At 52.0% G+C, this 26,857-nt stretch overlaps 9 protein-coding genes across 9 annotated transcripts; 4 read left to right on the top strand and 5 right to left on the bottom strand.

Moving 5' to 3' along the window:
- Positions 1 to 531: 531 nt before the first annotated feature.
- A1O5_01227 (uncharacterized protein) lies at positions 532 to 5,952 on the top strand (the record flags this gene model as incomplete). Its single annotated transcript, XM_007741846.1, has 4 exons — positions 532 to 742; positions 801 to 1,124; positions 1,175 to 5,532; positions 5,590 to 5,952. 4 exons carry the CDS (start codon positions 532 to 534, stop codon positions 5,950 to 5,952), a joined length of 5,256 nt encoding a protein of 1,751 aa, XP_007740036.1.
- Positions 5,953 to 7,955: 2,003 nt separating this feature from the next.
- On the bottom strand, positions 7,956 to 9,242 carry A1O5_01226 (S-adenosylmethionine synthase; the record flags this gene model as incomplete). The annotated part of the gene is made up of 3 exons (XM_007741845.1): positions 7,956 to 8,956; positions 9,013 to 9,098; positions 9,154 to 9,242. 3 exons carry the CDS (start codon positions 9,240 to 9,242, stop codon positions 7,956 to 7,958), a joined length of 1,176 nt encoding a protein of 391 aa, XP_007740035.1.
- Positions 9,243 to 10,597: 1,355 nt separating this feature from the next.
- A1O5_01225 (GPN-loop GTPase 3 like) lies at positions 10,598 to 11,539 on the top strand (the record flags this gene model as incomplete). The annotated part of the gene is made up of 1 exon (XM_007741844.1): positions 10,598 to 11,539. The coding sequence occupies one exon, from the start codon at positions 10,598 to 10,600 to the stop codon at positions 11,537 to 11,539; it is 942 nt and encodes a 313-aa protein (XP_007740034.1).
- A 415-nt stretch (positions 11,540 to 11,954) lies between these two features.
- On the bottom strand, positions 11,955 to 12,557 carry A1O5_01224 (uncharacterized protein; the record flags this gene model as incomplete). The annotated part of the gene is made up of 1 exon (XM_007741843.1): positions 11,955 to 12,557. One exon carries the CDS (start codon positions 12,555 to 12,557, stop codon positions 11,955 to 11,957), a length of 603 nt encoding a protein of 200 aa, XP_007740033.1.
- A 989-nt stretch (positions 12,558 to 13,546) lies between these two features.
- A1O5_01223 (uncharacterized protein) lies at positions 13,547 to 16,517 on the bottom strand (the record flags this gene model as incomplete). Its single annotated transcript, XM_007741842.1, has 3 exons — positions 13,547 to 13,664; positions 13,719 to 16,172; positions 16,225 to 16,517. The coding sequence occupies 3 exons, from the start codon at positions 16,515 to 16,517 to the stop codon at positions 13,547 to 13,549; spliced, it is 2,865 nt and encodes a 954-aa protein (XP_007740032.1).
- A 1,705-nt stretch (positions 16,518 to 18,222) lies between these two features.
- On the bottom strand, positions 18,223 to 19,824 carry A1O5_01222 (V-type H+-transporting ATPase 54 kDa subunit; the record flags this gene model as incomplete). Its single annotated transcript, XM_007741841.1, has 4 exons — positions 18,223 to 18,835; positions 18,896 to 19,424; positions 19,480 to 19,714; positions 19,765 to 19,824. The coding sequence occupies 4 exons, from the start codon at positions 19,822 to 19,824 to the stop codon at positions 18,223 to 18,225; spliced, it is 1,437 nt and encodes a 478-aa protein (XP_007740031.1).
- A 485-nt stretch (positions 19,825 to 20,309) lies between these two features.
- On the top strand, positions 20,310 to 22,855 carry A1O5_01221 (uncharacterized protein; the record flags this gene model as incomplete). The annotated part of the gene is made up of 2 exons (XM_007741840.1): positions 20,310 to 20,445; positions 20,496 to 22,855. The coding sequence occupies 2 exons, from the start codon at positions 20,310 to 20,312 to the stop codon at positions 22,853 to 22,855; spliced, it is 2,496 nt and encodes an 831-aa protein (XP_007740030.1).
- Positions 22,856 to 22,958: 103 nt separating this feature from the next.
- Positions 22,959 to 23,675, bottom strand: A1O5_01220 (26S proteasome non-ATPase regulatory subunit 10; the record flags this gene model as incomplete). The annotated part of the gene is made up of 1 exon (XM_007741839.1): positions 22,959 to 23,675. One exon carries the CDS (start codon positions 23,673 to 23,675, stop codon positions 22,959 to 22,961), a length of 717 nt encoding a protein of 238 aa, XP_007740029.1.
- A 447-nt stretch (positions 23,676 to 24,122) lies between these two features.
- Positions 24,123 to 26,210, top strand: A1O5_01219 (uncharacterized protein; the record flags this gene model as incomplete). Its single annotated transcript, XM_007741838.1, has 4 exons — positions 24,123 to 24,279; positions 24,340 to 25,054; positions 25,107 to 25,727; positions 25,802 to 26,210. 4 exons carry the CDS (start codon positions 24,123 to 24,125, stop codon positions 26,208 to 26,210), a joined length of 1,902 nt encoding a protein of 633 aa, XP_007740028.1.
- Between the last annotated feature and the right edge of the window lie 647 nt (positions 26,211 to 26,857).

Raw genomic sequence — 26,857 nt, 5'->3', positions numbered from 1 at the left:
CTCACCTCGACTTTTCGACAACTCCTGACTGTTCATTTCACACGCGGGTGCGACTTTTTTCCCTCTGTGTTTATGGTTCACTCTCCCCAGCTGTGATATCGCATCTGCCGTCCCTCTCGACGCTCCCCGGCTGCTTTCGTTTAACCGCGTGGACCATCAACAACAGGAAAGCGTGGCCATCAGGATCAGTCCGCCCGGTCCTCTCCGACTGTCACTCCTGGTCACCTTCAACGGCTAAAGAACCAGACCGTCGAACCGCCAAATACTGAGCCCGCCCCATACCTGTCACGGCCTGTCCAGTCCTGAGGTGGAAGATTGTTCACCTTTCACCCACACCCTCCTCCGACTCTCTCGTCGATAATTCCCTTCTGGAACCCGGACAAAAAGAAGCTTAATGGTGACTAGAACGCGTCCCCGTCAACTAGAAATCTCGAAGCGTTGGGTTCTTTGACACACGTCGGTTGATGCCATTTCACGGGACAGGAGCGATCGCGCGATTGGCATAAAATCCGAAGAGAAGCGCACACAGCGATGGTCTCGTCCCCTCCAGCATCCCCTGACGGCGCGCGGCAGATGCGGCCACAGAGCATGTACACAGCTTCCTCTCCAGATCCTTTCCAGAAAAATCGGCCGCAGAGCACAGCTCCTCGCCCTCCCAGAAGCAATAGCCGTATGAGCCAGAGCAGCAACCACATCGGAAGCAGAGCTTCGGACGAAGATGCCAAAACTTCGGTCAAAGTTGGTAAGTCCACCGCCCCAGATAATGAGTGGGTGACGGGAAGACTGATGACCTTGCAAAGTGGTCCGAGTCCGCCCTCCTTTGGGCCCTTCAGATCCCGGATTTGACTTGATTCCACAAAGATTTCAACGTTCAATGGTACAAGTAAATACAAATACCAGCCTCGCCGTTGAGTCACCTCAAGGACGGAAGATTTTCATCTTCGACCGTGTCTTTGGTGAAGATACCACCCAGACAGACGTGTGGGAATATTTGCAGGACAGCGTCGATTCATTCTTGCAAGGCTACAATGTGTCTTTACTCGCCTACGGCCAGTCTGGCGCCGGCAAAAGTTATACCATGGGTACATCAGGTCCTGTAGAACAATTTGATACCACTATGAAAGGTGAGAAAAGCCCAGTCAGACCTATTGACTCGTTTGACCTGTTGTGCTAGGTGTTATTCCTCGAGCAGCGCAACACCTGTTCGAAAGTCTCAATGGTGGTCCTGCACATAGCAGACACAACTCCGGCCTCAAATCTCCAACCAGGTATTCAGTCACAAGCTTAAATCAGGTCATGCAAACATCGAAAGCCTTCATTGACAGAGGATGGGATATGTCGGTGACTTACGTTGAGATTTACAACGAACATCCAAGAGATTTGCTGCTTCCAGAAGATGCACCGTTTACTGAAAGAGCCAATGTGCAGATTCGAGAAGATCCTCGTGGTCGAATATTTGTAGAAGGCCTCAACTCAGTACGCGTGTCTTCCATCGAAGAGCTCATGCGTGTTTTGAATCATGGATCTGCTATTCGACAGACGGATGCAACGGCCATCAACGCCCGGTCTTCGCGTTCTCACGCCGTTTTCACAATCAATCTGCGACAAACAAAAGCGCAAGGTTTCCCTACGGCAAAGGATAAACGGATATCAGTCCCAATTGATCAATTGTCTGGAGGCGATGCACCGATGACTGTGGAGAGCAAGCTTCATTTTGTCGATTTGGCAGGTAGTGAACGACTTAAGAATACTGGTGCTACTGGCGACCGTGCGAGGGAAGGGATATCTATCAACGCAGGATTGGCCAGTCTGGGCAAAGTGATTTCTCAGCTGTCATCAAGAACTCCAGGAACGTACGTGTCGTACAGAGATTCCAAATTAACGCGGATGCTTCAAGACTCGCTGGGCGGAAACGCAATTACATATATGATTGCTTGCGTCACGCCCGCGGAATTCCACCTCAGTGAGACACTCAACACTGTGCAGTATGCGCAGCGGGCTCGAAACATCCAAAGCAAACCCAAGATCCAGCAAGTCGATGATGGAGCAGACAAGCAAGCTGTTATTGAACGATTACGCACCGAAATTGCCTTTCTGAGGCAACAGATCCGAAGCGCCGAGTCCACCGATCGTCGACCGGGTATGATGTCTGAGCGAGGAGATAGACCCAGTGATCGAGAAAATGAACTGCAGAATCAGCTGTTGGACATTCAAGAGAGCTATAATGCACTCAGCCAGAGACACGCCAAATTGGTGTCGGAACTGACCAAAACCACTGAGCCTATTGACCAAGTCAACATTGTCGGGGAAAGTGCAGTGGATCGCTTGAAACGTTCTCAGGCCAATCAAGCAATGATTGAACAAGTGGTAATGGAATACGAAAAGACGATTCAAAGTCTCGAGAACAATCTATCAAACACACGATCGTCTCTCGCCACCACCGAAAGCAACCTCCTCGAGAGAGAAACGAAATGTGCATTCATTGAAACGATGAACCAGCAACTAAACGCCAGAGTCCAGAAACTGATGGATCGAGAGTCAAACACCGAACAATATCTCCACGACCTGGAGGCGAGGCTTGATGATCAAAGTTCTGGAGGCGAAAAGAACGATGTCATCATCTCTGATCTACGTAAGGAGATTTCGCGGATTAGAGAAAGTGAAACAAACGCCGAAGATTATATCTGTACTCTAGAAGAGCGGCTCGCCGAGGCGGATCAAGATATGGAGATTATGCAACGCGAGATTGAAAGACTCCAACACCTTGTTGAGCGCCAACGAAGTCTCGGCAAGCTGGACAATTTGCTGTACGAGCTCGACCACATCCAAGACAAAGATGGAAAGGCCAAAGCCGTCAATTCACCTCCCACAAACGGAGCAGCTGAGGGGCCTGAGGAAGCCCTCCAAACCGCGGAGGAGACCGAGTTACCGGCACAAGAGGAAGGCGAACTCGATGAGCATGCCGAAGATTTGGCAGAACAGGCACCCGCAGAAAGTGACCAGGCAGGTCTTGAAAAACTCGAGACCGCCATCGCTCAACAGGAAGGTCTCAAGGCTGAGCCAGATCAAGAACCTCTTCCAAGTCCTGCACAGTCGAAGTTCATCACCGAGAAGTTCGAGGCAGTGAGTCAAGAGTTATTTGACCTGCGACTGGAACACGAATCAACAGTAAATGAACTGGATCTCCTTTCGGCCAAATACCAAGAAGCACTTCGAACTCTGGCGGAAATGCATGAGTCGATCGATCAGGAACGCCAAGGTACAATATCCTCGCAGGAAGACGGAGCTAATGGAAGTACTCACGATCAATCTTTTTCGGAAGAGGCGGAGGAGCCCCAAGACGACGAGGATGGTCAGCATTTGCCTTCCTCGCGGTCGCTCTCCTCGGAATTGTCCATGGCTGGGGAGTCAACGACTTCAACGGATACCGACATTACGCCGGTGTCTAAGAACCTCCAATCTGTGGAGGTCCAGTCGCAGGAGATTGAAAGACTGCAAAAACTTCTTACGGAACACGAACAGAGCATGAAAGACGTCACTGGTCAATATACCCAGCTCCAGACCGATCACAAGGAGGCCTTGACTACTGTGGAGCGTCTGAAGTCGCAAATCAAACAGACCAGACCTGCATCACCTGGTACTCCGGGTATGCTGCGACGCATGACTTCACAAAGCGGAACTGGAGTTGATCGAGGCCAGCGATCTGTTACCTCTCTTAGGACGCTTCTAGCCGAAGAGTTTGAATCGAAACCTGATCGTATGGAAACCGCTGAGGTGCACCTCTCAGCTGCAAACAACGAACTTCAGGTACGCTTGGACCGAATCCAAGCTCTGGAGGCCGAAGTCAAGAATGCAAAGAAAGAAATGGAAGTCAAGTCCACGATAATATCCGGTCTGACGAGAGAAAGGACCAGCATTAAGGCGGGATCTCCCGTCGACCTTAACATGGTGTCTCAGTTAAGAGACCAGATCATTCAAAAAGAAACCGAGTTGAAATCGCTGCATGAGGGCTATGCTCGTCGTGAACAAGATCTGCAAGAGGAGATCCAGAGACTGCACGATGAAAAGGCTAACCTACAGGCAGCCCCGCTGACATCCGAAAACGAGGACAAGATCAATTCTTTGAATCAGCAAATAGATGAATTGAAGTCAAAGCTCGAGGCAGCACAACAAGCGGTCGAGGAGTCTGAAAAGAATTACGTACGCACAAAATCTGAATTGGAAGTTGCTTTGGCAAGCATCGCCACCTTGAAAGCTCAGCAAGCTTCTGGAGAAGGGGACGAAGCCACTGGCCGAGCCGCTGCTGCCAACGCAATGCAAACCGAGCGTGACAACTACGAAGGACTTATCAACAGCCTCAAACAACAGCTGGAAGAACAACGAACGCTCAACGCTGACTTTTCAGCCAAGAACTCCGAACTGCGTCAACTTCATACCGCCCTCAGCAAGGATTACGATGCCCATGCTGAGATTGTGGCGTCTCAACGACAAGAAATAGCTACACTGAAGGCCGAGATTGAACAGCTCGAACAAAAGGTTAAGCTTGCAGAGGCGCAAGTTGAGACGACTAAACAAAGTCTGAAAGCTCTTCGCGAAGCTCACAGAAATGACGTTGAGGAGATGAAGTTGGCTCATGCCGGTGCCTTGGCCGGATACGATGACCAAATGTCTGAGATAACTGCTAAGCACGCGAAACTTGAGGCGACCTACAAGGCGGATCTTGAGCACGCCTTATCGACTGTGCAGAAAATCGTATCCAATGCTCAAGCTGCCCTTGGTCATCCAACAACCGCAGATATGCTCGCAAGTCATATTCAGGATCTGGTAGAGGAGAAACGTCATATCGTTGAGGCTAATGTACGACTGACTGGCACCAATGCGGAACTTGAGCGGCAGCTTGACGGCAGACAAGGCTTGCTTGAATTGGAAGCAGAACTTGCAAACGCCAATGCCAAGATTGGCAACTATCAGGACACCATCCGAAGCCTTGCAAACGAGGTCGGCAATCACGAAGAAACCATCCGTGAAAAGGAAAACCTGCTCAAGAAAGCAGAAGCAAATCTCCAAGCGGTTGAATCAGAAAAGGCGAAGAAGCTGGTGATTATCGAAGAACTGGAGCAGCAGTTGCAGAATAGCTTTGATCAACACCACAACCGACTATCCGTCATCCAAGCACAAGGCAACCAAGCTTTGATTGAAGCTCAACAGCGCATTGCTATTCTGGAAAAGGATCTGAATCAGCGCGCGTCCGTCAATGAGGCAGGGTCTGATAACGGCTCTCGCACCAACACGATGAAGTCACAACAGCGTCCGCAGTCGCCACAAGCCGAAGGAGTCCCACGTTCCAACTCAATGACTTCGAATCTGAGAAAATCCGCATCGATCACATCCTTACCTTCACCGCCTCCGGCCATCCCTCTCCCTCCGATACCTGCTATACCGGGAGCTCTTCAAGTAACATCCCCAACGCCTGCCCCTAGCAACCCTTCGCCACCTCAGTCTCGCCATGCCTCCAAGGAAGTCGCTCTCCCCGTGACCCCCGTGTCCGGCACCGTAGTTTCCACAAATTCCCGCGATAACCGCCGGCAGTCTGCGCTGATTGAGGAACAAGAAAACCGGTTGCGGACCATCGAGAAACACCTTCACGCAGAGAAACAACTCACCGCTACATTAGAAGAAGCCCTTGTCGATCTTGAAACGCAATCCAACAAATTAAGGGTTGATGCGGAGTCGTGGAAGAAGAAGGCGTGGGCAATGGAAGAGGAGCTGGCAGGACTTAAAAAGGAGAGAAGATCGGAAAGACTCAGTGTGCAGGCTGTGGAGGAAGAGGTTAAGAAGAGGAGAGAGGCCGAGGCCGCGAGGGCGCAACTCGAGGAGAGAATGAGGTTGTTGACGGTGGGGAAAGATGGGAAGACGAAGAAACGCAAGGGAAGTTCGTTGAATTGTTTCTAAGCCACGGCGGGCATTAGATGGGAGCATCATATTGAGGGGTTTGATTTTGGCGAGCTGAGCCTAACGAAGCTGGCGGGTGGAAGTTTTTCATGCGTTACGTGAGGTGTTCTGTCCCTTGTGTCTCATTTTTTTTTCATTTTTATTTTTGGTCGATATGCTCGAGCGATCCGAATCAAGCGAGTTCTCTTGGGTGAAACGGGGTTTTTTGGGACTGTAAAAAAAGGAGATCTGGCAACAGATGAAAGGATAAGAAGTTTTGGATTTGTGAGTATTACTCCATACTCACTCCTCCATCCACGCCATTCACTCAAGAATGTGTTTTCTTTTTTTTTTTCTTCACACCCCGACATGATACGTACACATAATGAGCTCTAGAGGATTTTGTCTGTCTTTTTGCACGTCAATCCTCCTTGTCACAGATGTCTAGGTGGCGGCGGGCGCCAGATTGCATACGCCGTACATATATAAAATAAGTAGAAGCAAGCACATAGGAGAATGAGAATGAGAATGAGAATGAGAACGAGCTCTTAAAAACAGCCGACAGTTAAAATACCTCCGTTGGAACTGCGAAAGGGGAGGGAAAAAAAAGCACGTTCCTATACACAGTAGTAGTAGTACGAAGAAGTAAACCCATGGATGTGGAGCACATCCATCGAACAGAAATCAAAGAAAGGGAGGAAGGGAGGAAGGGAGGAAGGGAGGAAGGGAGGAAGGGAGGAAGGAAAGGGGTCCGGAACACCTCAAGCCAGAGCAAAAATCAAGAGTGAAAATGTTCAAAAAAAAAAGGGGGGGGGAGAAAGAAAACACGAAGCTGAATGGCGGTCTTTTCGTCTGTCTTCATGTCTGCCTCTGTCTGTGTGACGAGCGTGGAAATAGTTCAATCGAGTCGCTCGCGTCGAGTCGAGTCGTGGAATCTGAACGAGAAAAATGATAAGAGAAGAGAGGACATGAGGACATGGGATTAGTACGGAGTACAGGGTACGTATGGGATAATGGGAGGTATCGATGCAAGAGGGGAATAAGAACGCATAAGGAGGGAAGGAAGAAGAAAAGAAGGGAGAGATGGAGGCCGCGCCTCCTTTACTCTTCGTGTTTTTTTCATTTTGTGGGCAGTTGAGTTGATGCCTGCCGTTCTGTGTTCCCTTTCGACTTCGAGAGCTATCAAGCATTAAGCCCCCATCTCTCACTGGCTGACCGAATAACCGACTGATTGACTTGAATGACTTTGAGAGCATGGTGATAGGCAAGTCCAGCTTATTCTAGACCAATTCAGTCCATCCGTCCATCCATCAACTCAAGCTTCGTCATTTGCTTCAAGCCCAAAAGTTCCTGGGCCCAGGTCCGACAAAACATTCCTTGCTGGAGAGAGGCATAATGCAGTCATTCCAAGATCTCGACCTCAAGTCTCAATCCACCCTGGCGGATTTTTTTCCCTTCTCTGGGTGGCACGATGACCAACTTCCCATCTTCGTCTTCATCTCCAGCCGTGCCCATCTAGCGAGTTGAACGCCAATTCCATCACCAAGATGCCCTTGGACAGGAATCAAAACAAAAACATAAAACATACTCTGTCTCGCGCGCAGCAGGGGGTATCATCGAAACATGTTGAATATCGTCAAGACGTAACCCGCGCCGTGTCATGAATCTTTTTTTCGGTAAAGCAAAGGGGAAAAAAAAAGCACGCAAATCTTTTCGCTTTCTGTGAGCACCCTATGGCTGGCAGGTCCCGGGCAATGGATCTTGCCCCATAACCTGCCATCCTTTTTCACATGCAGTCAAGAATAAAGACAGTTGAAGAAAATCCCGACCCTGGGTCTGTTGAAAACCAGGAAATCGGAACAAATCTTCGCCGCCCCTCTATCTCTCTCAAATGTGAGACACATGCTCGCCCATGGATATTTACTCCAACTGACAGACAAAACCAACAGGATTAAATGGAACGCCGGTGTTTTGTGATTCTTGCCATGATCTTCAATGTTGGCAGGGGAAACAAACAAGGAAATCTAGAATTTAAGAGGCTTGGGCTGTTCCCAGGTGAAGCTCTGGTCGGTGAAATGACCGTTCTTGGCAGTTCGGAAGTAGATGGGGTTGGTGAGGTTGAGTTCCTTGACGATGACACCAGGTCGGAGATCGAAGTTCTTGTAGATAATGTCGACGAGCTCGGTGCTAGATTTGTCGCTGGTGCCGTAAGTCTCGACAAAAAGAGAGAGTGGCTCGGCAACACCGATGGCGTAGGAGAGTTGGACCAAGCAACGACGCGCGAGACCTGCGTTAACGAGCGATTTGGCAATCCATCGGGCCAGGTAGGCAGCAGAGCGATCGACTTTGCTATAGTCCTTGCCAGAAAAGGCGCCACCACCGTGGGCTCCCCAGCCACCATAGGTATCGACAATGATCTTGCGGCCGGTGAGACCCGCGTCACCTTGAGGACCACCGATAATGAAGAGGCCAGATGGTTGGATGTGGTAAATGGTCTTGTCGTCAAGGTATTTAACGGGAATGACTTTCTTGATGATCTTTTCCATAAGCTCCTTTCGCACCTGTTCGGTGGTGATGTCTTCGGAGTGTTGAGCGGAGATGACGACAGTGTCAACTCTCAAAGGTTTGACAGCACCTCCGTCATGAGCATATTCCACCGTGACTTGGGTCTTGGTGTCTGGTCGGAGCCAGGGGATTTCGCCTGATTTGCGGGCCTTTGTCATGGCAGCGTTGAGTTTGTGGGCCAGTTGAATGGTCAACGGGAGGAGTTCGGGAGTCTCATCGGTGGCGTAACCAAACATGATACCCTGATCGCCAGCACCCAGCTTTTCCAATGCTTCATCATAGTGCAGACCTTGGGCAATATCGGGAGATTGCTCTTCGATAGCGACGAGAACGTTGCAGGTTTTGTAATCGAAACCTTTCTCTGAGCTGTCGTATCCAATATCCTTGATGGCATTACGGACAATCTTTTGGTAGTCAAGGTGGGCTTTGGTCGTGATCTCACCAAAGACCATGATCATACCTGGAAAACGTTAGGGGAGAGGGGGGGCGCGGTTTTGGATCGGACAGATGGCGTACCGGTCTTTGTGGCAGTCTCGCAAGCCACTTTCGACAAGGGGTCGACTGCGAGGCAGGCATCGAGGATTGCATCTGAGACTTGATCGCTAAAGGCAATCGTTAGCCGGGACACGTTACGGGCAGAGAAGGATAAATACATACGCAATCTTGTCAGGATGACCCTCACCGACAGATTCCGAGGTGAAGAGGAACGTGTCGCCCTTGGGCACTCCGTTGACCTGGCCGTTCATTTTCGCAGTAGTCACGGTGACTGTAGAGATAGAGGAGGTCAGGCAAGGGGGGAGAGAGTGAGTGTGTGAGAGTGAGTGAGCGTGGTGGTGGAGAAGAAAGATGAAGGACCAGTATTAAAACACATGGAGGGAAAAGGGAAAATTTTGGGAGCGGGGGAGGAACAGAGGGATACGGAGACAGAGAAACGGTGAGGAGAAAAAAAAAAAACAAGACGATGTCGTTATCGGCATCAAACAGGACGGAATGCACCCACCTGCACCAGCACCGGCATCGGCAGAGCTGGTCCCTAAGGTAGTTAAGGGCTTGGGCTCCAGGAGCCCCGGCAGTCTCAGCTGGTCGCGCGGCACTAGGTACAGCACAAAGCCCACTAGGCACACAACCAACCCCAACACCAGGTGGCCCCATGCCGGCAGTCTGGTTCCCCTTCTCCTCTGTTGGTGCTCTCGAGCGGGCATTCTTTCTTTCTTTCTTTCTTTCTTCCTTGGGCGTCCAGTGGACTAGCAATGACGATGATGGCGGTGAGCTGCACCTTCTTTGCCTGCTCTAACGTCCCTTGATCTGCTTCTCGTGGGAGAATGGCGCAATCGTCCCGGATGTCAAGGTCAGTCGTTTGAATGCCGCGGCGCGACGCCCCTCACTAACTGACTGGGGGTAGCGATGTTGTTCGTCCCGAGAAAAAGTTTCCGACTGGTCCAAGACAAACAAGGTCCCCGTACACACACGAGAAGGCGGTGGCAGAAAGATGGTCGACAATATTTGTACAACTTGTTCCCTCGTATATGTCGAACGGAGGTGGTGATATATATTTACAGAGAAAGAACTGAACACGACTGGTGATACCGAAGGAAACCAATTCCCACAACTACAAGTGCGAAAATTGTGCCTACAAGAACCGCCAAAACGGCGCTAACGCCTTTGGGCAAGACCTGTCGTATGAGAGTGGCATGAGGTCCGACAGAAACCCATTCGACGACACAGACAGGCATTCACATCTACGCTCCCGACTCCACGACGTCATTGCACACGCAACGAGAGAGAGGAGGACAGGAGAAAGAGGAGGAGAGAGGAGGCGGGGATAAAGAAGAAGGGATAACAGAGGTTGAGAGACCGAGAGGGAGAAGCAAACATATTCATCAAGCGAAAGGCCTGGACACGGAGGATCTGGGAGAGAAACAGACAATATCATTCGCACTTGTCGCGAACCACTTTTTGTCTCTCAGGCAGAAGTCGTTCTCTTCTCCTGCGCCTACTTGAGCACGATATCAGTTCGTCCTCCACCACCGCAACTCCTGTACCTCCGACCGGCGACACAAACCATCAGGCTTCAAAACGCCCGACAAAAGGGGACAAAGCCATGTCAAAATTCGGAGTCCTCGTCACCGGGCCCGCCGGTGCCGGCAAAACAACCTTCTGTACCGCCCTCATCACCCACCTACACCACAGCCGCCGGTCCGCCTTCTACGTGAACCTGGACCCAGCCGCCACCGACCTCAGCTACACCCCGGACCTGGACATCCGAGACCTGATCTCGCTCGAGGACGTCATGGAAGAGCCGCTTTCCCTGGGCCCCAACGGTGGGTTGATCTACTGCTTTGAGTTCCTGCTCCGAAATCTCGACTGGCTGGCCGAGGCAATCGACCCGTTGACGGAAGAGTACCTGATCATATTCGACCTCCCAGGCCAGATCGAGCTGTACACCCACATCCCCTTGTTGCCCGAGCTCGTCCGGTACCTCTCGCGCATGGGCCCGTTGAACATCTCGCTATGCGCCGCCTATCTCCTCGAGGCGACCTTTGTGGTCGACAAGGCCAAGTTCTTCGCCGGCACCCTCTCCGCCATGAGCGCCATGATCATGCTGGAATTGCCCCACGTCAACATCCTCTCCAAGATGGACCTGGTCAAGGACCAAGTCCCCAAGCGCGAACTCCGGCGCTTCATCGATCCCGATGCCAACCTCCTCGACCAAGAGGATACCGGCCGCGGCGAACTCCTGCCCAGCTCCAGCTTCAACCCCCGAACCGGTGGCGGGGCGCCAGAGTACACCGCATTGGACGTGCGCAACGCACACGAAGTCGATAACATCATGTCCGGGGGTTCGTTCAAACAGCTCAACCGCGCCGTCGCCCGCCTCATCGACGATTTTAGCATGGTTTCCTTTTTGCAGCTGGACGTCAACGACGAGGAAAACGTCGGCGACGTGCTGAGTTACATCGACGACGCCATTCAGTTCCACGAGGCCCAAGAGCCCCGGGATCCCAGGGAGCCCGAACTGGAAGAGCCCGCTTGGGAGGACTGATTTGGGATTGCTCCTCAGCCCGAGCCTGAACCTGAACCTGAACCGGAATTGAATGGGGCTGAGCTGTGGTCAGCTGAGAGGGTGACATTCCTCGTCTTTTTCGGGTTTTCGCAGGGATGGATGGATGGATGGGCCTTCTCTTCCTTCCTTTCTTTTTTTCTCCAGCGTTGGCGTCGGCCGGTCGGCTTGTTTGGGCTGGGGTTCGGGGCGTGTCAAGGCCAAGGTCAAGGGGCAGAGGCAGGGCTAGGGCCAGGGACAGAATAGAGAGATACCCAGAATGAATAGCACTTTTCGGTGTGATTTTCGATCCTTCGCTTGCTTGATTGCCTGAACCCACAAATGCTGTTTGAAAAGAAATGCTCTTTTGCAAAAAATGCCACCCGGAGTAGCAAGCGGTATGTAACCCACTGCTCTTTCACGTCCATCCATAGCCATTTCTTCCCTTTGGTCGTCCTCGCGAAACAGGAACCTGTTGCCTTGCACCACCAGCATACGCGCTCCACGGACTCTGACCTCGAGCTGCTCCATATCCCGCGCGTCCACTACTACCGCCGCTGCCGCCAGCGTACCAACCAGTCCTATTAATATCACTCCCGTCTCCCGCCCGCGTATTGTTCATGACCTTATCCTCCACATACCCCCAGACAATCCCGAGCGCCCACTCGGCATCACTCAAAGCCTTGTGCCAGCCGTACCGATTGACGTAGAAGACGCATTGCAGCGCGATGAGGAGGAGCGCGATCTTGGCTAGGAGGACTACCCAGCCGATCACCGAGCGGCGGATGTAGTCGGCGATCTTGAGCGTCAGGTAGACTGTCAACAAAAACGCGGCTAGGGAGACTATGTCGCCGTCTCCAACGGCCGAGAAGACCGCCGTCACGAACGGCGTGATGTTGTTGGACAGAGTTTGCACCGACTCCGGCAGGCGGGGGAGGATGTACCCGCTGTACAGGTCCGCAAGGTGCCATAGGAGCGAGGGCAATGGAGGAGGTGGAGGTGATGGCGGAGCCGACGGCATTGTTTTCGAATCCGGGGTGATTGATGGTTTTGGTTGTTGGCTTGGCTTGACTTGTTATTGAGCGTTCGGTGTCGCGTCGTTCGTGGTAAAAGCGACTACGCACGCAGGGTTGGGTGGGAGAGGAATATGACGACGTGGTGTCAGTATACCAAGGCGAGAAGTTTGAGATGGAATTTTGGATCTTCAAACTGACTGTCTCGTGGGTGGTTCAGTTGCGGTCGCGGTTGTGGTCGTATCACTCATGGTAGGTAGGTGAAGCCAGTTGTCATGTTCTCTCCACGCAAAGACACCAGGAGCAAAATCACTGCTTGTGTAGAGGGTTCCAGACAGGTCTCATGAGTTTCAGCAGAAAGACACGATCATGACCAAGGTCCTGAGAACATGTGGAGATGATGTTTGGAGGTGAGATCAAATGCTCTTAGAGGCCTGGGCAGGTGAAATGAAATGACGCTTGGACACGAATCGCGGGGAAGTTGTTTGGTGCAAGTCATTGGACAAAGTAGAACAACGATATCGACATTCAAATGCCATGTTCTTAGATGTACATTCCCTGTCTCACGCTGTTCCTTCAGCCTCGCATGAACACATGCACTTGTCTTCAGGCAACAAGGTCCAAGATCTCGCTATCCAAGTCCAATGCTCCTCCCCGTCATCTGAAGCTGTAATTAGTATACTTTTGTGATTCTGTACAAGGGTCCCCTTTTCAGCAGTGGCTTCAAATGCCACCTGATGCCAGACAACAAGCCCCCGGAAACCCGATGTCTAACAACCCAGAGTCGAAGCTCCCAGACCGGCCAAATGTTCACTGTACAATCAGGAGACGTCAAATTCGTCAAACCAAAACAACAATAATGCACAAGACCTCCAAACCCATCGCTAAATATGCGTCTTGTCCAAAGAGTATGCGACACGATGCAGAACAAAAAAGGGTAAAGTTGCCGAGGATCCCCATGGACAACTCTCCCAGGAAGGCGTCAGGAGGCAGCCCCCTAATAATCTGAGTTGTACCCCCCATAGTTAAAGTCGTCGTTGAGAAGGGCCTGCACCTTCTCTCGTTCCGCAGCGATGGCAGCTTCCAGCCGCCGTGTTTGGCGAAGAGCTTCGTCTCTGTAGATACAAATCAGTAATTCGTCCCGGATGTCTCGATTCAATGATACTCACCTTTCCGATTCCAGCTCAGCAACCCCCATCTGAGCCGTGTTCATCCGTCCGACTACCTCTCCCATCTCCTTCTCCGCCTCTGAGAGGGCTTTCTCCAGCTCGACGACCTTGTTTTCCAGATACTCGGTCTTCAATGCTTGTTGCAGCGCCATGCCAGGGCCCGAAGTCGTCTGATTGAGACGGGGGCTCTTTTTAGAGTTGACAAACATTGGTGACATCGGGGACCGGGGCGTCGGGGTCAAGTATCCTGGTGTCTTACGTCCCGACTTCGTGCGCATCAGCTGGATATTGTGGCTAGCTCTCAGAACGCGGACTTCTTCCTCATGCTTCATGACTGCGGTTTCTGACTGCATTTGAGCGACGTTGATAACGTCTTCCAGTTTGCGAAGCTTGGTCTGGAGTTCATTGATTTGTTCAGCCGACGCTTGTTGATTCTGCTCGCCGTTCTCGACAGCTGTTTTGAGCCGATCCCTCAGGGCGGCATTGGCTTGCATTTGTTTTCTGACCTGGGCGGCCAACGACTCAGATCGTTGCGCAGACATTTCCAATTCGGCGGCAAGTTCTTGTTCATGCTTCAACGAGCCAAGGGATTCCTGCTGTCGAGCTTGATCCCGCTGTTGTTCCAGTTGACGGAGGGCCTGCTCAAGTGACGATGAGAGGACTTCTGGTGCACTCTCGTCGCGAGCTTGCAACAGTGTTTGTAAACTAGTAGTTTCCTGCTTACTTCGGTCCAGGTCCATTTTCAACCCCGAAAGGCCTTTCTCACATTGCCACTTCTGTTCGAGAGCGTCATCCGCCCTTTTCCGAAGTAGGTTGATCTCCGAGCGCAGCGTCCGGACTTCCCGTTCATAGCCTCCCTTTTTGGGCCCGTGTAAAGAAGCAGCCCGATCTCGTTCGGCTTCGGTAAGCTTGAGTCGCTTCTCGAACTGTCGTCGCTCTGCCTCTTGTCTTCTTAGCAAATACTTTACGGTAGAGTGCAAGGCATTCCTTTGTTCTGTCACATCCTTCAGTTGATCGGCAAGGGACTGTTGACTCTCTGGAGCAGCGCGATTAACAGAGTTCGACCTCGACAAGGAATTTGATCGGTTTGGCGCAGCTCTCGAGTTCGACCTGTTCAGAATCGTGTTTGATCTTTGCAGACCAGAAGCACGACTTGGGATCATTGAAGTTCGTGGTGATTCAACAATCTCGCCTTCTTCAGCGATCGATTGAAATTGCATGTTCATCGCACGGGCACTCTGCAGGGCGGCATTTTCATCTCGAAGACTCTGCAGCTCCTGCTGCATTCGCGTAAAATCATAATCGGATTTCTGTGATTCGGACAAGCTCGTCTCAAGACCCTCGATTTGTGAGCGCAATTGCGGCACTACTTCGTCTCGCAAGTTGTCTCTTTCGTTCCGATGATGCTCCAAGTCGACGCGAAGTGCCGTCAACAGGTCTTCGAAGTTCTCTTTGATTTGTCTTTCCTCCATCAGCCGCCTTCTGGCATCTTCAAGGGCCACTTCCAACTCCTTGACCCTCGCAGAAATATCGGCAGACTCATTGTTGTCTCGACGTGACAAGGAGAGTTTCTGCTCAAGGATCTGGATGTGAGATTCAAGTGCCTGCCGGCTCGACCTTTCATTTTGCCATTTTCGCGACATTTCGACCTTGAGCTGTGCTCGAAGCTGCTCTGATTCTCTCTTGATCCTTTGGATTTCTTCCTTAGGATTCCCTTCACTTGTCGATGGCCTAATGGAACTCGTGCCGGAATCCGAAAAATAATCACTCGTGCGATCAGTCTCTCTAGTAACAGAAGGTCCCTCCGTCTGGAGCTGTTCGACTAGGTCCTCCAGATCCATCTCTCTTTTGATCGAATTAGCAAGTTCGGTGCTGATGTCGCGAAGTTCGGCTTCAAGTTTGGAGATTCTGTTTCCATCGTTGTTGACCAACGTCTGGGCGTATGAGCTTCCGTCAAAGTCAATTGAGTCTTGAGAAGGTTGTGATGTTGGGGGCCTCGGAACAGGGGGGAACGGATATCCTTGCGAAGAGTGTGCTGAGGCACGGGGCGAAGGACCATAGGGCGATGGCAGGGGGGATTTCCGATCCGAAATATCTGTGACTGAAGATTCGGTGCTGGGCGAGGCGGCGGGCTTGCGGCTGAAGAATGAAGTAAATTTGCTGCCCGGAGTCTGAGGTTTCTTCGCGTCAATTACTGTTAGTGATTTTGTGGAAGACGTCGAGTCCGTCCGCAGAGGCGGAGGCCTCGATCCAGGTTTCAGTCCCATGTCTTCCTCTACAATGACGCTGTCTACCGAGTAACCATTTGATCGTTTCGACGTGTGACTGCGCTTTGGGGAACCTGTTATGCTGCCGCCAGCAACTCGAGGCAGAGAGGCGTCTGTGATTGTCTTGGTCGGATTGCTGTCGTTTGTATTTCTTTGGTTAAGCGTGGGCGAGGTTGTAACGGGGGTCCTGTCGTGGTCAGCTGGGAATCTGTGCGCTAGCGAGGCTGGGCCAAACATACCGTTGGCCTACAACATCCGAGGGGACTCTCTTCCTCTGTATTCTGTATGAGGGCGAGTCCACCCGGTTCTGAATCGTCCGTGCCTCGGGCGACTTGACAACAGGTGAGACGTTGGAAGGGAGAGGTTTTCTTCGGACTGGGGAGGCTGGGGAGGCTGGGGAGAAAGGTTTTAGAGCGGCGGAGATGGCATTGGAAAGGGAGGGCAGGCGCTGGAGAGGAGGATATTCTTTCGGAGGTGGAGGAGGAGGAGGAGGAGGAACAGAAGCGAAGCTCTGCGCATTATTGTCGTCCATGATCGATAGTGGTCATGGAGGCGATTGGGGGAAGGGTGTTGTGGATGGTGCCAGTTGCTGGTTGCGGACGGGTGGTAGACAGGTGGAAGGGCGGACTCTTTGACGCTTTGACGCCCGTCTAGAGTAGCGACATTGTTAGGGCCGTGGTTTGGGCATGTAGATCAGCCACATGCAAATAGCAATCCGAGAAGGGTACTGGAGGTGCACCAGTGGAGAGAACAGAGAGGTGAGAGGATGGTCTAGGAGAGGATTGGAGAGGATCCGCGTGGTTGATGGTGGTTGATGGTGGTTGATGGTGGTTGCTGGTGCTTCCAGGTGCGTCCTGAAGCGGTTTAGTCCGGCGCCGTGGGTGGCCTCCTCATTGGATCAGCCGCAGATTGCCCTTGATTGCCTCAGCTAATTCTCGACAAGCGGCTACAGACTGCGACACCGTCTCGACCATCTCCTGGATCTGTGCTTGATGAGTGAGAGGAAAGCGAGATTGTTGAGTCTCATTTTCATTCAAGCGGTTGGCTCGAGTGGCTGCCTGCTTGGCCATTGCTTGTATGGAAGGGAAAGTGCAACTCGGTAAGCACATACAATCCTATCCAACTGAAGTCTCACAGCACACATCATGGACGAGGTACCGATTACTGTCTCCGTTACCTCGTACTTCAGGTTCTCGCAGCTCCTCGACTTTATGTCGAACCCAGTCACCATATTGACCCGCCTCTCATCTCATCCTTGGCCAAGAGAAAAGAGAGAGGGAGAGAGAAAGAAGTAGGTGATTGTTCGGCTTCAGCTCCAGCTCAGCTCCCAGCTTCTCACCTATCCTTTCCCTATACAGGGTACAGAGTACTTGGTATAGGGTACTGGGTACAGGTACGGAGTATGTACTCCCTGCTCCCCAAGTATGTGCATACGACCGCACTTCCCTCGTCTTTTCCTCTTCAGTCACTGCTTTAGACTTCGCTTCAGGTTGGTGCAGGGGTAGTACATGTCTATGGAGTGCCCAGTATATATCAATGCATCGGGCCAGATGTCTGCATCTCTGTCGATCACATCTCGGAGCATGCATGACTGGAGACATCCACTTACCTAGGTAAGTTACGGAGATGCTGAGCGCCGGCCAGTGGGAGACTTTTCTGGTGACAAGTCCGGCGCCCCTTGGCAGGGGGGATTGCCCTTCTTTTTTTTTTTGGATCCGGGCACAATCAGGCTAGCTCCCTGAGGTATCGCAATATCTCACTGTCCTTTTCTTTTTCCCAGGATCCTTTTCCAGGTCAAAACGTGATTTCGGCTACGAAGGTTGAAATGCCCGCTTAAGTTTGGTACAGGTACAATGACTGTTTGAGTCAAGCACACGGGACCGAGCACTGTGCAGGCTGTGTGATATTGGTGTAAGTCTCGAGGTGCATGAACAACAGCAACACCGACTCGTCTTCAAGCCCGTTGAGGGGACAATCCTCCGTCCATCTCAAGCTTAAGGCAAAAGGAATCGACAGTACGGGGTACAGTAAGGGGTCAATAAGAGTTCCTGAGCAACTAGGTACTTCGAAAAGTTCTGTAGAGCATTTCATCCCAATTCTCTTCTTATACATCAACAAAAAAGCGACGCGTCTTAGCCGCCACAGACCACAAACTCTCGAGATAAACCATGTCTCTCTACCGTCAACCCGTCCCATGACCTCGCTCAGCGGCAGACCTGGTTGGAAGGCCCAGCCACTCACTTATCAAACGTGTATCTCATCCAATCTCCCACAGCCTTGAGACTCTCCCACCTTACATTCTCGTCCGGATCACCCATCAACTCCAGAAGCCGAGCCTTGAAGCCCAACTTCTCGAGCGCAGTCCGCTGCTCCGGCACCTGCTTCACCAGGTTGCCCACGTCATTGCATCCGACTGCCAACACTTGTTTGTCCGATTCCCAGCTCTTGGAGAGAATCTCAGCCAATTTCTTAGGGAGTTCGCCATTTTTGTCTTCGAGGATCCTGCGTGCATTTTCTCGCCAGAATGTCGGGTTGCGATGCGGTGGTGACCAGCGAAGATGGCCAGAGTTTACCTCGTCGGCGTATTCGTCAAATGTCGTCTGATTTTTTGTGTATTCTTCAAGCATCGTCTTCAGGCCCTCCAAGTCCTCCAGTAAGTCAGGATCGGTCAGATGGCGACTGCTCAGATTGTTCAGCAGGGCAGGAAGTCTGGCAGTTGTAGCAGTCGCAATCAACGTCTCCTTATTGGTCGAAAGGAGGTTGTTCAGCGTTGCCAGCAAGAGCCGGGTGGTCTTCTCCTTTGGTGACATCCGCAGAAGCTGTGTGTACAGCGGCACAATCTCCTCGTCCCTGGGTAAACGTTAGCCCGGCCCATTCCTTGACCTCTCGATGGGAACTGCTCGTCCTCACTTTTCAAGACCCTCGCCCACCAGCTCGCCCTCGAAGCTGAGCTGCCATATTACCAATAACACATGATACATCAATTGTAGGCCTACGCCTTCGCCAAATCTCGTGTCACTGCTTCGTATGCTGGCATTGCCACTCCACAGCGTAGAATCATTGTCTTTTGCTGCTCCAGCGGCTTTTCTCAAGATGTCGAATAGGGGATCGACCGTGTCCTGTCTCTGGTTCCAGAATAGTTCTTTTGATCGCTTCGTTCGCAGCAACTGCGACATGTGCTGTACCCCGATATCTTGTAATCCACTGTCCTGATTCTTGACCAATTTGGTCAGGTATGAATAGAGCTGCGGAAGCGCCTCGTCATCTCGCCTGGCTGGGCGCGGGGAGGCCGTTATAGAAATGGCAATAAGGTTGACGAGAAACGTAGCGGAGAGGAGGGGAATGGGGTCCTCTGGGCTGTTTCCCTGGTTGAGAAGAGACAAGTAGTTCTTGTATGGTTCAGGGTGCTGTAGGATGGCCTTTGCAAGATCAGGAGCATCTAGTTCACGTCAGTAAAGCCTGCCTTTTCTGGTGTAGAGGGTGTAATATCGTACCGTTGATGAGGTCGGTCGCCAACACCAGACTGTACTGGATGATGTCGCTACGCTTTGAGGCCTTTTCGAGCACACTGCCGCCATCTTTGCCGCCGACAAGCAGGATGCTGTAGCTATTTACATCTTTCTCGATAGTCTGTTTCCGCTGCTCTTTCCTGACCTTGTCAACCGATCTGATTCTCTTGAGCTGGTCTTCTGTTAGATTCCCCGCTCGAACAGCACCGTCCCAAGGTATCTATTGGGTCGTTAGATGTTAGCTTCGAGAGTAGAGGGCGATGCGCCTACTGGGCGAGCTCTGATATTGCTCTGTAGGGTACTGAGATAGGCAGGCGGACTCAATGACATCTTGCCGATGGGCACAGCGTAGGTGTGCTGCCTGCGAGATAATCTGTGGAGTTCCGGGTCAAGCAACAAGGTCCATGGAATTTCGCATGTAGACTTGTTTGATTTGGAATATAGAGTCGAGAGAAAATTAGTGTCAGTTAACTGCGTCAATCTCTTGATGAAGCTCAGATCCAGGTGCGGGAAGCTCTTTCTGTCGAAGGGCTGCTAGCGGGACCTGGAGGTACTGTATGACATGCCGCGCTGCGGGACTGCGCCCTTGACTGCGGTTCGCCTATTTCTTTCCCCGTCCGTGGCTCGCACCCCGACAACTTTGTCCGCATCGAAGACGCGTCAACGTTGTTAAATGGTGTTTCTCGACCAAATTCTCCTGTTCTGCTCTGCAATGTCATCTCCTTGGTACTCCTCAATACTGCAAGTGCTCGTAGGCCCTGCTTTATAGTCGTTCTAGCTACGACAGTTGTGCACTCGGTATTTGGCTGTGGAACATGACCTCCAGACCAGGTTCGAGATGGAATTTCCTACAGCAGGCTGTCGCATCTGTCGAGTCGAGACTGGACGATATCCTCGCCGAAGAGAGTGATCGTCCCAAACGGACGCTTACTCCCGCTCACAACAAGAAACGTAAGGATTCCTCGCTAGGAGCCGCTTTCATACGGCTAACGTATTGGTAGCCTCCTCCGACTTGTCTCGAAGCAGCAGCACTGCCTCTGCCTCCAATGATCGGCTCCAGGAACGCCTCGCGCGAGCGATGGCGAAGAAGAACGTTAGTCGTACCGAAAGTCCTGTCCCTCCCCAGGAACGATTGTCAAGACCAGCTTCGCGAGGGGAAGATGCGTCTGCTTCCCCCTCAGATATTGCGAAGGTTGGAGATTCGTCCCTTCCGGATGGCGTCCAGGCCGATATAGAGATACGGACTTCCAGTGAAGTGGCCGAGAGACTGAAGCAGGATGCTGGGGTGGACAAACCAACCTCAGGAGACACCGTTTTGGTTGAGCCGGAATGCAGAACGGCATCCACGATTATAGAACAGCCAGATCCCAATTCAGCACGACCTTCGACAGAAATCCTAAAAGATAACCGGACTATGTCAAGCAGGCCGTCAGAAGATATGCAGAGAACTAGCGAAGAGAATGGATCAAGACCTAGTAATGACGAGTCAACGGAAATACAGGATGAAATGAATGCCTATCTCGAACGCATCGATGCACTCCGAAGAAATCTTGAAAGACTAGGACAAGAAGTCGCTGAGTCAGCCCAAGAGGCTGCCGACTCTGCTAAGCAAGCTGCTGCCTCAGCGGAAGCAGGAAGCTTAGAGCAGAAGATCTCTCGAAAGGATGAGGAAATAGCTGTCCTGATTGAAGAAGGCACCAGATGGTCAAAGACCGAAATGGATCTTCGGGGTATGCTGAAGAAAGTTCGAGCCCAAGCATTGACCAGTGCTAAAGAACAAGAAGCTGCAAGACTACGCGCAGACCGGGCTGAACGTGCCCTCAGAATTATGGAGGATCGTGCAAGAAAGGCAGAGGCAATAAGCAAGCGTGCAGAGCAAAATCTCGCTGCAAATACCATTGCGACAAAGGACATTGAGGCGATGCGAAAAGAACGAGATGCATTAAACGCCACACTAGCGGAAATCAAACTGCAACTGTCCAAAGCCAATTCGCGGGCTGAAGCAGCTGAGAGCAAAGCACAGTCGGAGCAATTGGAGAAAGAAAGACGGAAAATCGTCGAGCTGCAGGATGATTTGACTGTTGCTAAAGTCGAGCGGGAAATCTCAGAGGAGAAGCTGCGGAAGGAGATCCAAAATTTGCAAAGCGAACTGGAGAAGGAGAAAGAGCAGGCGCGTGCCATGGAGAGCGAAATGTTGAATGAGCAGGCCGCTCTGGAAAGCAAGCTCGAGTCTTTCCGTGTTCGAGCTGAAGAAGCTTCCTCGGCTGACCACGGCCACGCACAAGCCAAACTCCTTCGACAGATTGAGACATTGCAGACTCAATATACCACTGCGAGCCAGAACTGGCAGGGGATTGAGAGTTCCCTTCTCGGCCGGATTACCAGTCTGGAAAAGGAGCGTGATGAGCTTGTTGGGAGAGAAGCAGAACTACGGAAGAAATTGCGAGATGCTACGCTGAAGTTGAAGAACGCGGAAAGGGAGCTGGATAACGCTCAAAGTAGCTATGCGGACATGGATAAGTCGTTGGCGGATGCGAACGAGGAAACGCGGCGACTACAACGAAAAGTGACCCAGCTTGAGACGGACCTGGCAAATGTGTCGAAGGAACTCGAGGAGCAGAAGCGGAATTCCGAGAGGGAATTGCAACGGAGGATCGACGAGGAGAAATCAAAATGGATAGCGACTTTGCATATCCAACGCACAGATTCCCCCGGGACATCGGTCCGCAAAAGTTCAGGCCTTGGGTTCGACATTAATCATCTCATGAGCCCGATTCAATATGAACGGGCCGGCAGTCGGCGACCCTCCATCATGCCCAACACATTCGACTCAAACACTCCGCCTCATCAACAGTCTACGACGTCTTTCCGGGGTCTCGCAAACGGCTCCATTGCAGAGACGCCCTCTGTGGCGATGTCCCTGGACCCTGATGAGTATTTTGCCAACGTTCCACCCACGCCCATGACCACAAGCCACCACTCACAACGCGGTGGCTTGAACGATCTTATCTCCACTTCAACAGTTGGCGCTGGCCCTTCTGTGCAGCTGGTGGAACGCATGTCGGCCAACGTTCGTCGACTCGAAAGCGAAAAAGCCGCTTCCAAAGACGAGCTCGCCCGCCTCACCACCCAACGCGATGAAGCAAGGCAAGAAGTCGTCAGTCTGATGCGCGAGGTCGAGGCGAAGCAGAAGATCGAGGAACGGTTAGAGGCGCTCGAGAAAGAGCATGCCAGTCTAAGTGCAAGGCACCAGACCACACTTGAATTGTTGGGGGAGAAGAGCGAGCAGGTAGAAGAGCTGAAGGCCGATATCGTTGATGTGAAGCAGATGTATCGACAGTTGGCGGACACGATGAAATGAGGCCCAATCCGGAGAATTTTTATTTGAACATCTCAAATGCTCTCTTTTTGTCGCATGAGTTGTTGTAGAGGTCCGTCTTCATCAATGCTGAAGCCGTCTTTGTTCAGACGAGATCGATGCCTTCCCTCTCTGCCGCTTTCAAGATATGCGACCTGACCTTGGCATCCGGCGCGCAGTCGATCGCCAACCTCCCTTCATGATCCTTCTTGTCCGTCTCAGCTCCCGCTTTCAACAGCTCTACAGCCACATGGCCATGCCCTTCACTTATTGCGTGATGTAGAGGCGTGTGTCCGTCCATGTCGGTGGCGTTGATGGGAGACTTGTTCTCGAGCAGAAGTTTCACGAGGGGTACAGATCCGACGGCTGCGGCGCGGTGGAGGGGTAAATGGCCGCGCTTGTCCTTGACTCTGGCACTCGCGCCGTGTTTCAAGAGAGTCTTGCAGACGTCGAGGTTATTCTTTGATACCGCCAGGTGCAGAGGTGTGACGCCTGTGTTCGTGGCGATTTTGGGGTCGGCGTCTTTAGAGAGAAGAAGCTCGATGATGGGCAGTCCGGAATTGTCCTTTAGGGAGGCGGCGATGGCAAGAGGTGTCCAGCCCGAGCCGTCTTCGGCGTCTGGGTCAAAGGAGCGAGTGGATGCGAGGAGCTTGACAATGTCTAGGCGGGCAAAGGCACTGGCCCAATGCAGAGGAAGGCGGTCATCTTGGTCGCGGAGAGAGGCGAGTTTAGGATTTGCATTCAGGAGAGACTCGACCACTTGCGTCTTGCCTTCTCGAGCAGCTTCGTGGATAGCAAACCTGTCGTCTGTCGGCTGTGCCATGGCGGGGGATGGCAGAGGAGATATTGCGTCGTCGGATGATGATGAGCATGGTGGTCCCCCGCATTTGATAGTTGGCGAGCCTGGTAAAAGCGGCGACAAGGCTGGCGGCTTGGCAGTGACCCGACGCCATTGCGAGCTGAAAATCCACGTCTCTGTTATTGGCCTTTGCACTGTTCCATCACCCCGTCACCTGGCAAAGCTGCCACCTCTGCCACCTCTGCCACCTGGGCCACCTGGAAAAACCAAGCAGCAACACCTGACTAAGAAGCATCGCTACTACACTTCTTAATACGATCGCTTAAAGTTCCTGCAGCCGCAAACCCCAAACCCACCCTTGGTGCCCTTGCTCGTGGCGAACTCCCACCTTCCCGTCCGCATGATCGGAACTCTCTTTTTCCCATCTCTTCAGTCGTCATCGACGGGGCAAAATGCCATTTTTTGATCCTCATGGCTGGAGATTCGCAACAGAGCAATGGAAAATCCTCCCGGTCGTTTCGCAAGGGCTACCATAGAAGGGCACCACGCGCCTGTGACGAGTGTCGCCTGAGGAAGATCAAATGCGACGGATCCCTGCCTTGCGGCCCCTGCAGCGTCTCTGATGATGGTGAGAGGGAGATCGCTCCTATCGCCCCTTGAGGTGAGACCACGGCGCTAACGGTGTCAGTCTGTTCTTATGATCCTGGGACTAGACCGCGGGAGACCCCGACCCAGAGAATTCGAAAGCTGGAGGCATGTCTACGAGCAGCACGCACGTCCCTTGTGCGGCTCAAGGCCCAAAATCAAATCCTCGCCAATACCGATATCGACTCGGTGCTCAACACGCTGGACAACTCGTACCCGGAACCATCAGAGGATGGTGACTCCAGTGCCGACGAAGACAATGCCAGACAAACTCGCCTAGGCAGTATGATGGGTAGAGCCGGTCGCATTGTTCCCCACTCGCCCACCCAAACCACCTTCTATGGCTCGTATTCCGGATATTCTTTTGTCCTGAAGACTCTGGAGCTGTTCCGGAGAATGCCCGACAGCCCGGGCTTGACGAGCGAGACCCAGAACATCACGACAGCCTTGTTCAATGCACCGGTGCCGGATGCTGAAGCCGGCACGCAATATTCCTCGCAGTTTCAAAGTCTTCCGAGTTTATCTATTACTCTTGGTCTTCTGGAGGTCGTCTTCACCAGATGTAATCCGTTGATTCAATTCATCCATGAGGCCGATTTTCGAGACATGGTAAATCGGCTTTATAGCGAATCTGCCCTTCAATTTGGTGCATCAAGTCATAACTTTATGCCACTGTTCCACGGGGTCCTTGCAATCGCATTATTGTCTGACGTGCGCTCTCGCAAAAAGCATGGCTGCGAAGACATTGTCAATGAAGCGTATGTTTGCACCTCCCCCGAATCATGCCAGTGGCTGACTCTCAGATCAAAGTACGAGGCATTTCCTTCTAGCTCGGAGGGAACTTGACGTTGCTCAGTGTGCTGATCTCATATCAATGCAGACAATACTATGTCTCATCTATTTTCTGGTTACAACCTCTCGTCTGACTTCCGCATACACATACCTTGGCATAGCTTGTACTTCGGCTTTGAGGCTTGGCTTGCATAAAGATATTGGCAAGGATATCCCGGTCACCGAAGTTCAGCAAGACGCCAGGCTCAGAATAATGCTTGCCGTCCTGCAATTCGACACCTTGGTCAGCATAGTACTGGATTTACCCACTCGCATCAATCCTGATTGCATCGACCCCGGTGTCATGACCTCTTTGAAGACAGACTTTGCCAAGAGATCGGTCAATGCCCGTGATGGTGTCTCTGAGACTCACGCGAAGCTTCTGGCTTCAGGGAAGCACCTGGAAATGTTGAGCCTAACAGCCACAGGCGTTCGAAGCATATTTAGCCATGGCAATCACAAGGGGAAGCGCACAAAAGACCTAATCTTTGACAATGTTGACTCCGTTAATATGAGAGGGGCGGAGGATGCATTCCGGAAATGGGCCAGAGCCTTGTCTTGCTTGCCTCTTCTTCCCGAAAAGCTTGAGATGTCGGCAATGTATGCATCATGCTCGAACTCCCGCGCTCTTTCTCTCTTTTTCAATTTCCCGAGCTTGACTGACAATGCCATAGCATGAAATTCGAACTGGAAATGGCATTCTATTTCGGTCAATTCGTCCTATATCAGCCATTCCTGCATTACCTCATACAGATGGCCGACGGCGTACCCATCTCGAGAACTCAATCGCAGCACGCACTAGCTTGCATCAAAATCGCAGCTACAACAATCACTCGCTCCGAGGTGATGCATCAACGTGGCCTGCTGGCTCCCGCTTCTTGGAGTGTCATCTACACGCTTTTTCTAGCAGTCATGTGCCTCCTATTTCTGATCGCGACGCACAATGGCACATCCAGACCTAGCGAAGCGTGGAAGAAGGGAGAATTGGGCATCAAGCTTCTGGCGACTATGCGTTGTTACGACAATGGTGCAGTAAGGTGTCTGTGGGTTATCAAGGTAATAGGCTCGATTTACGCTCCATAAATAACCGTGAAGCTAAACTGTCCAAAGATGGTCATCAAGCAGCTCTCTCACACCGTGCAATTCGACGTTGACCGCATTGTCGCGAGCACCGAATGCCTGTGCCCCTGTACAAGGTCCAATTTGATACCAACAGAAACGCTGGATCGCCGGCTATCACGGGATCGTTCAGACCTCAACGCCGGAGCAAGTGGATATGCGACGCCAGAAACACCGCACGATGCACGATCGTATCCGTCGGTTTGGAATCGACCGGGAATGGAGCAACTTCTGGCCCCAAATCAGGACTCCCCGCGACACGATGCGGATTTCATTCTCGCCGAGGCTCAGGCTATCTCGTTGACGTTGCCGATCGACAATCTTGAGCTATTCGGTTCCGTGGAGATCTAATTGGAGATAGAAGCGCCACGCGTAGCGCCCGGCTTCTGCATTGACTCAGAACGCTATAGCCGTCAAAAATTCTACCAATTTGCCAAGCAATCAAAGTTTAGTTGATTGCTGATGGACGGAAAGTTCGACTTTACCCAGCGGCAGCTGGTCCACTTTCTTCTTTTTCGACGGCCACCTCGACTTCTGACCCGTGGATGGCCCAGGAATAGAGTTCAACGTGGAACGCGACTCAAGCCGCAACTGGGCTGTTTACGACGGAC

This window comes from Cladophialophora psammophila (genome assembly GCF_000585535.1).
Source record: "Cladophialophora psammophila CBS 110553 chromosome Unknown aczJe-supercont1.1, whole genome shotgun sequence".
Classification (NCBI taxonomy): Eukaryota; Fungi; Ascomycota; class Eurotiomycetes; order Chaetothyriales; family Herpotrichiellaceae; genus Cladophialophora; species Cladophialophora psammophila.
Note: the sequence above shows the minus strand (reverse complement) of the source record. Positions and strands in the feature narration are given on the sequence as shown.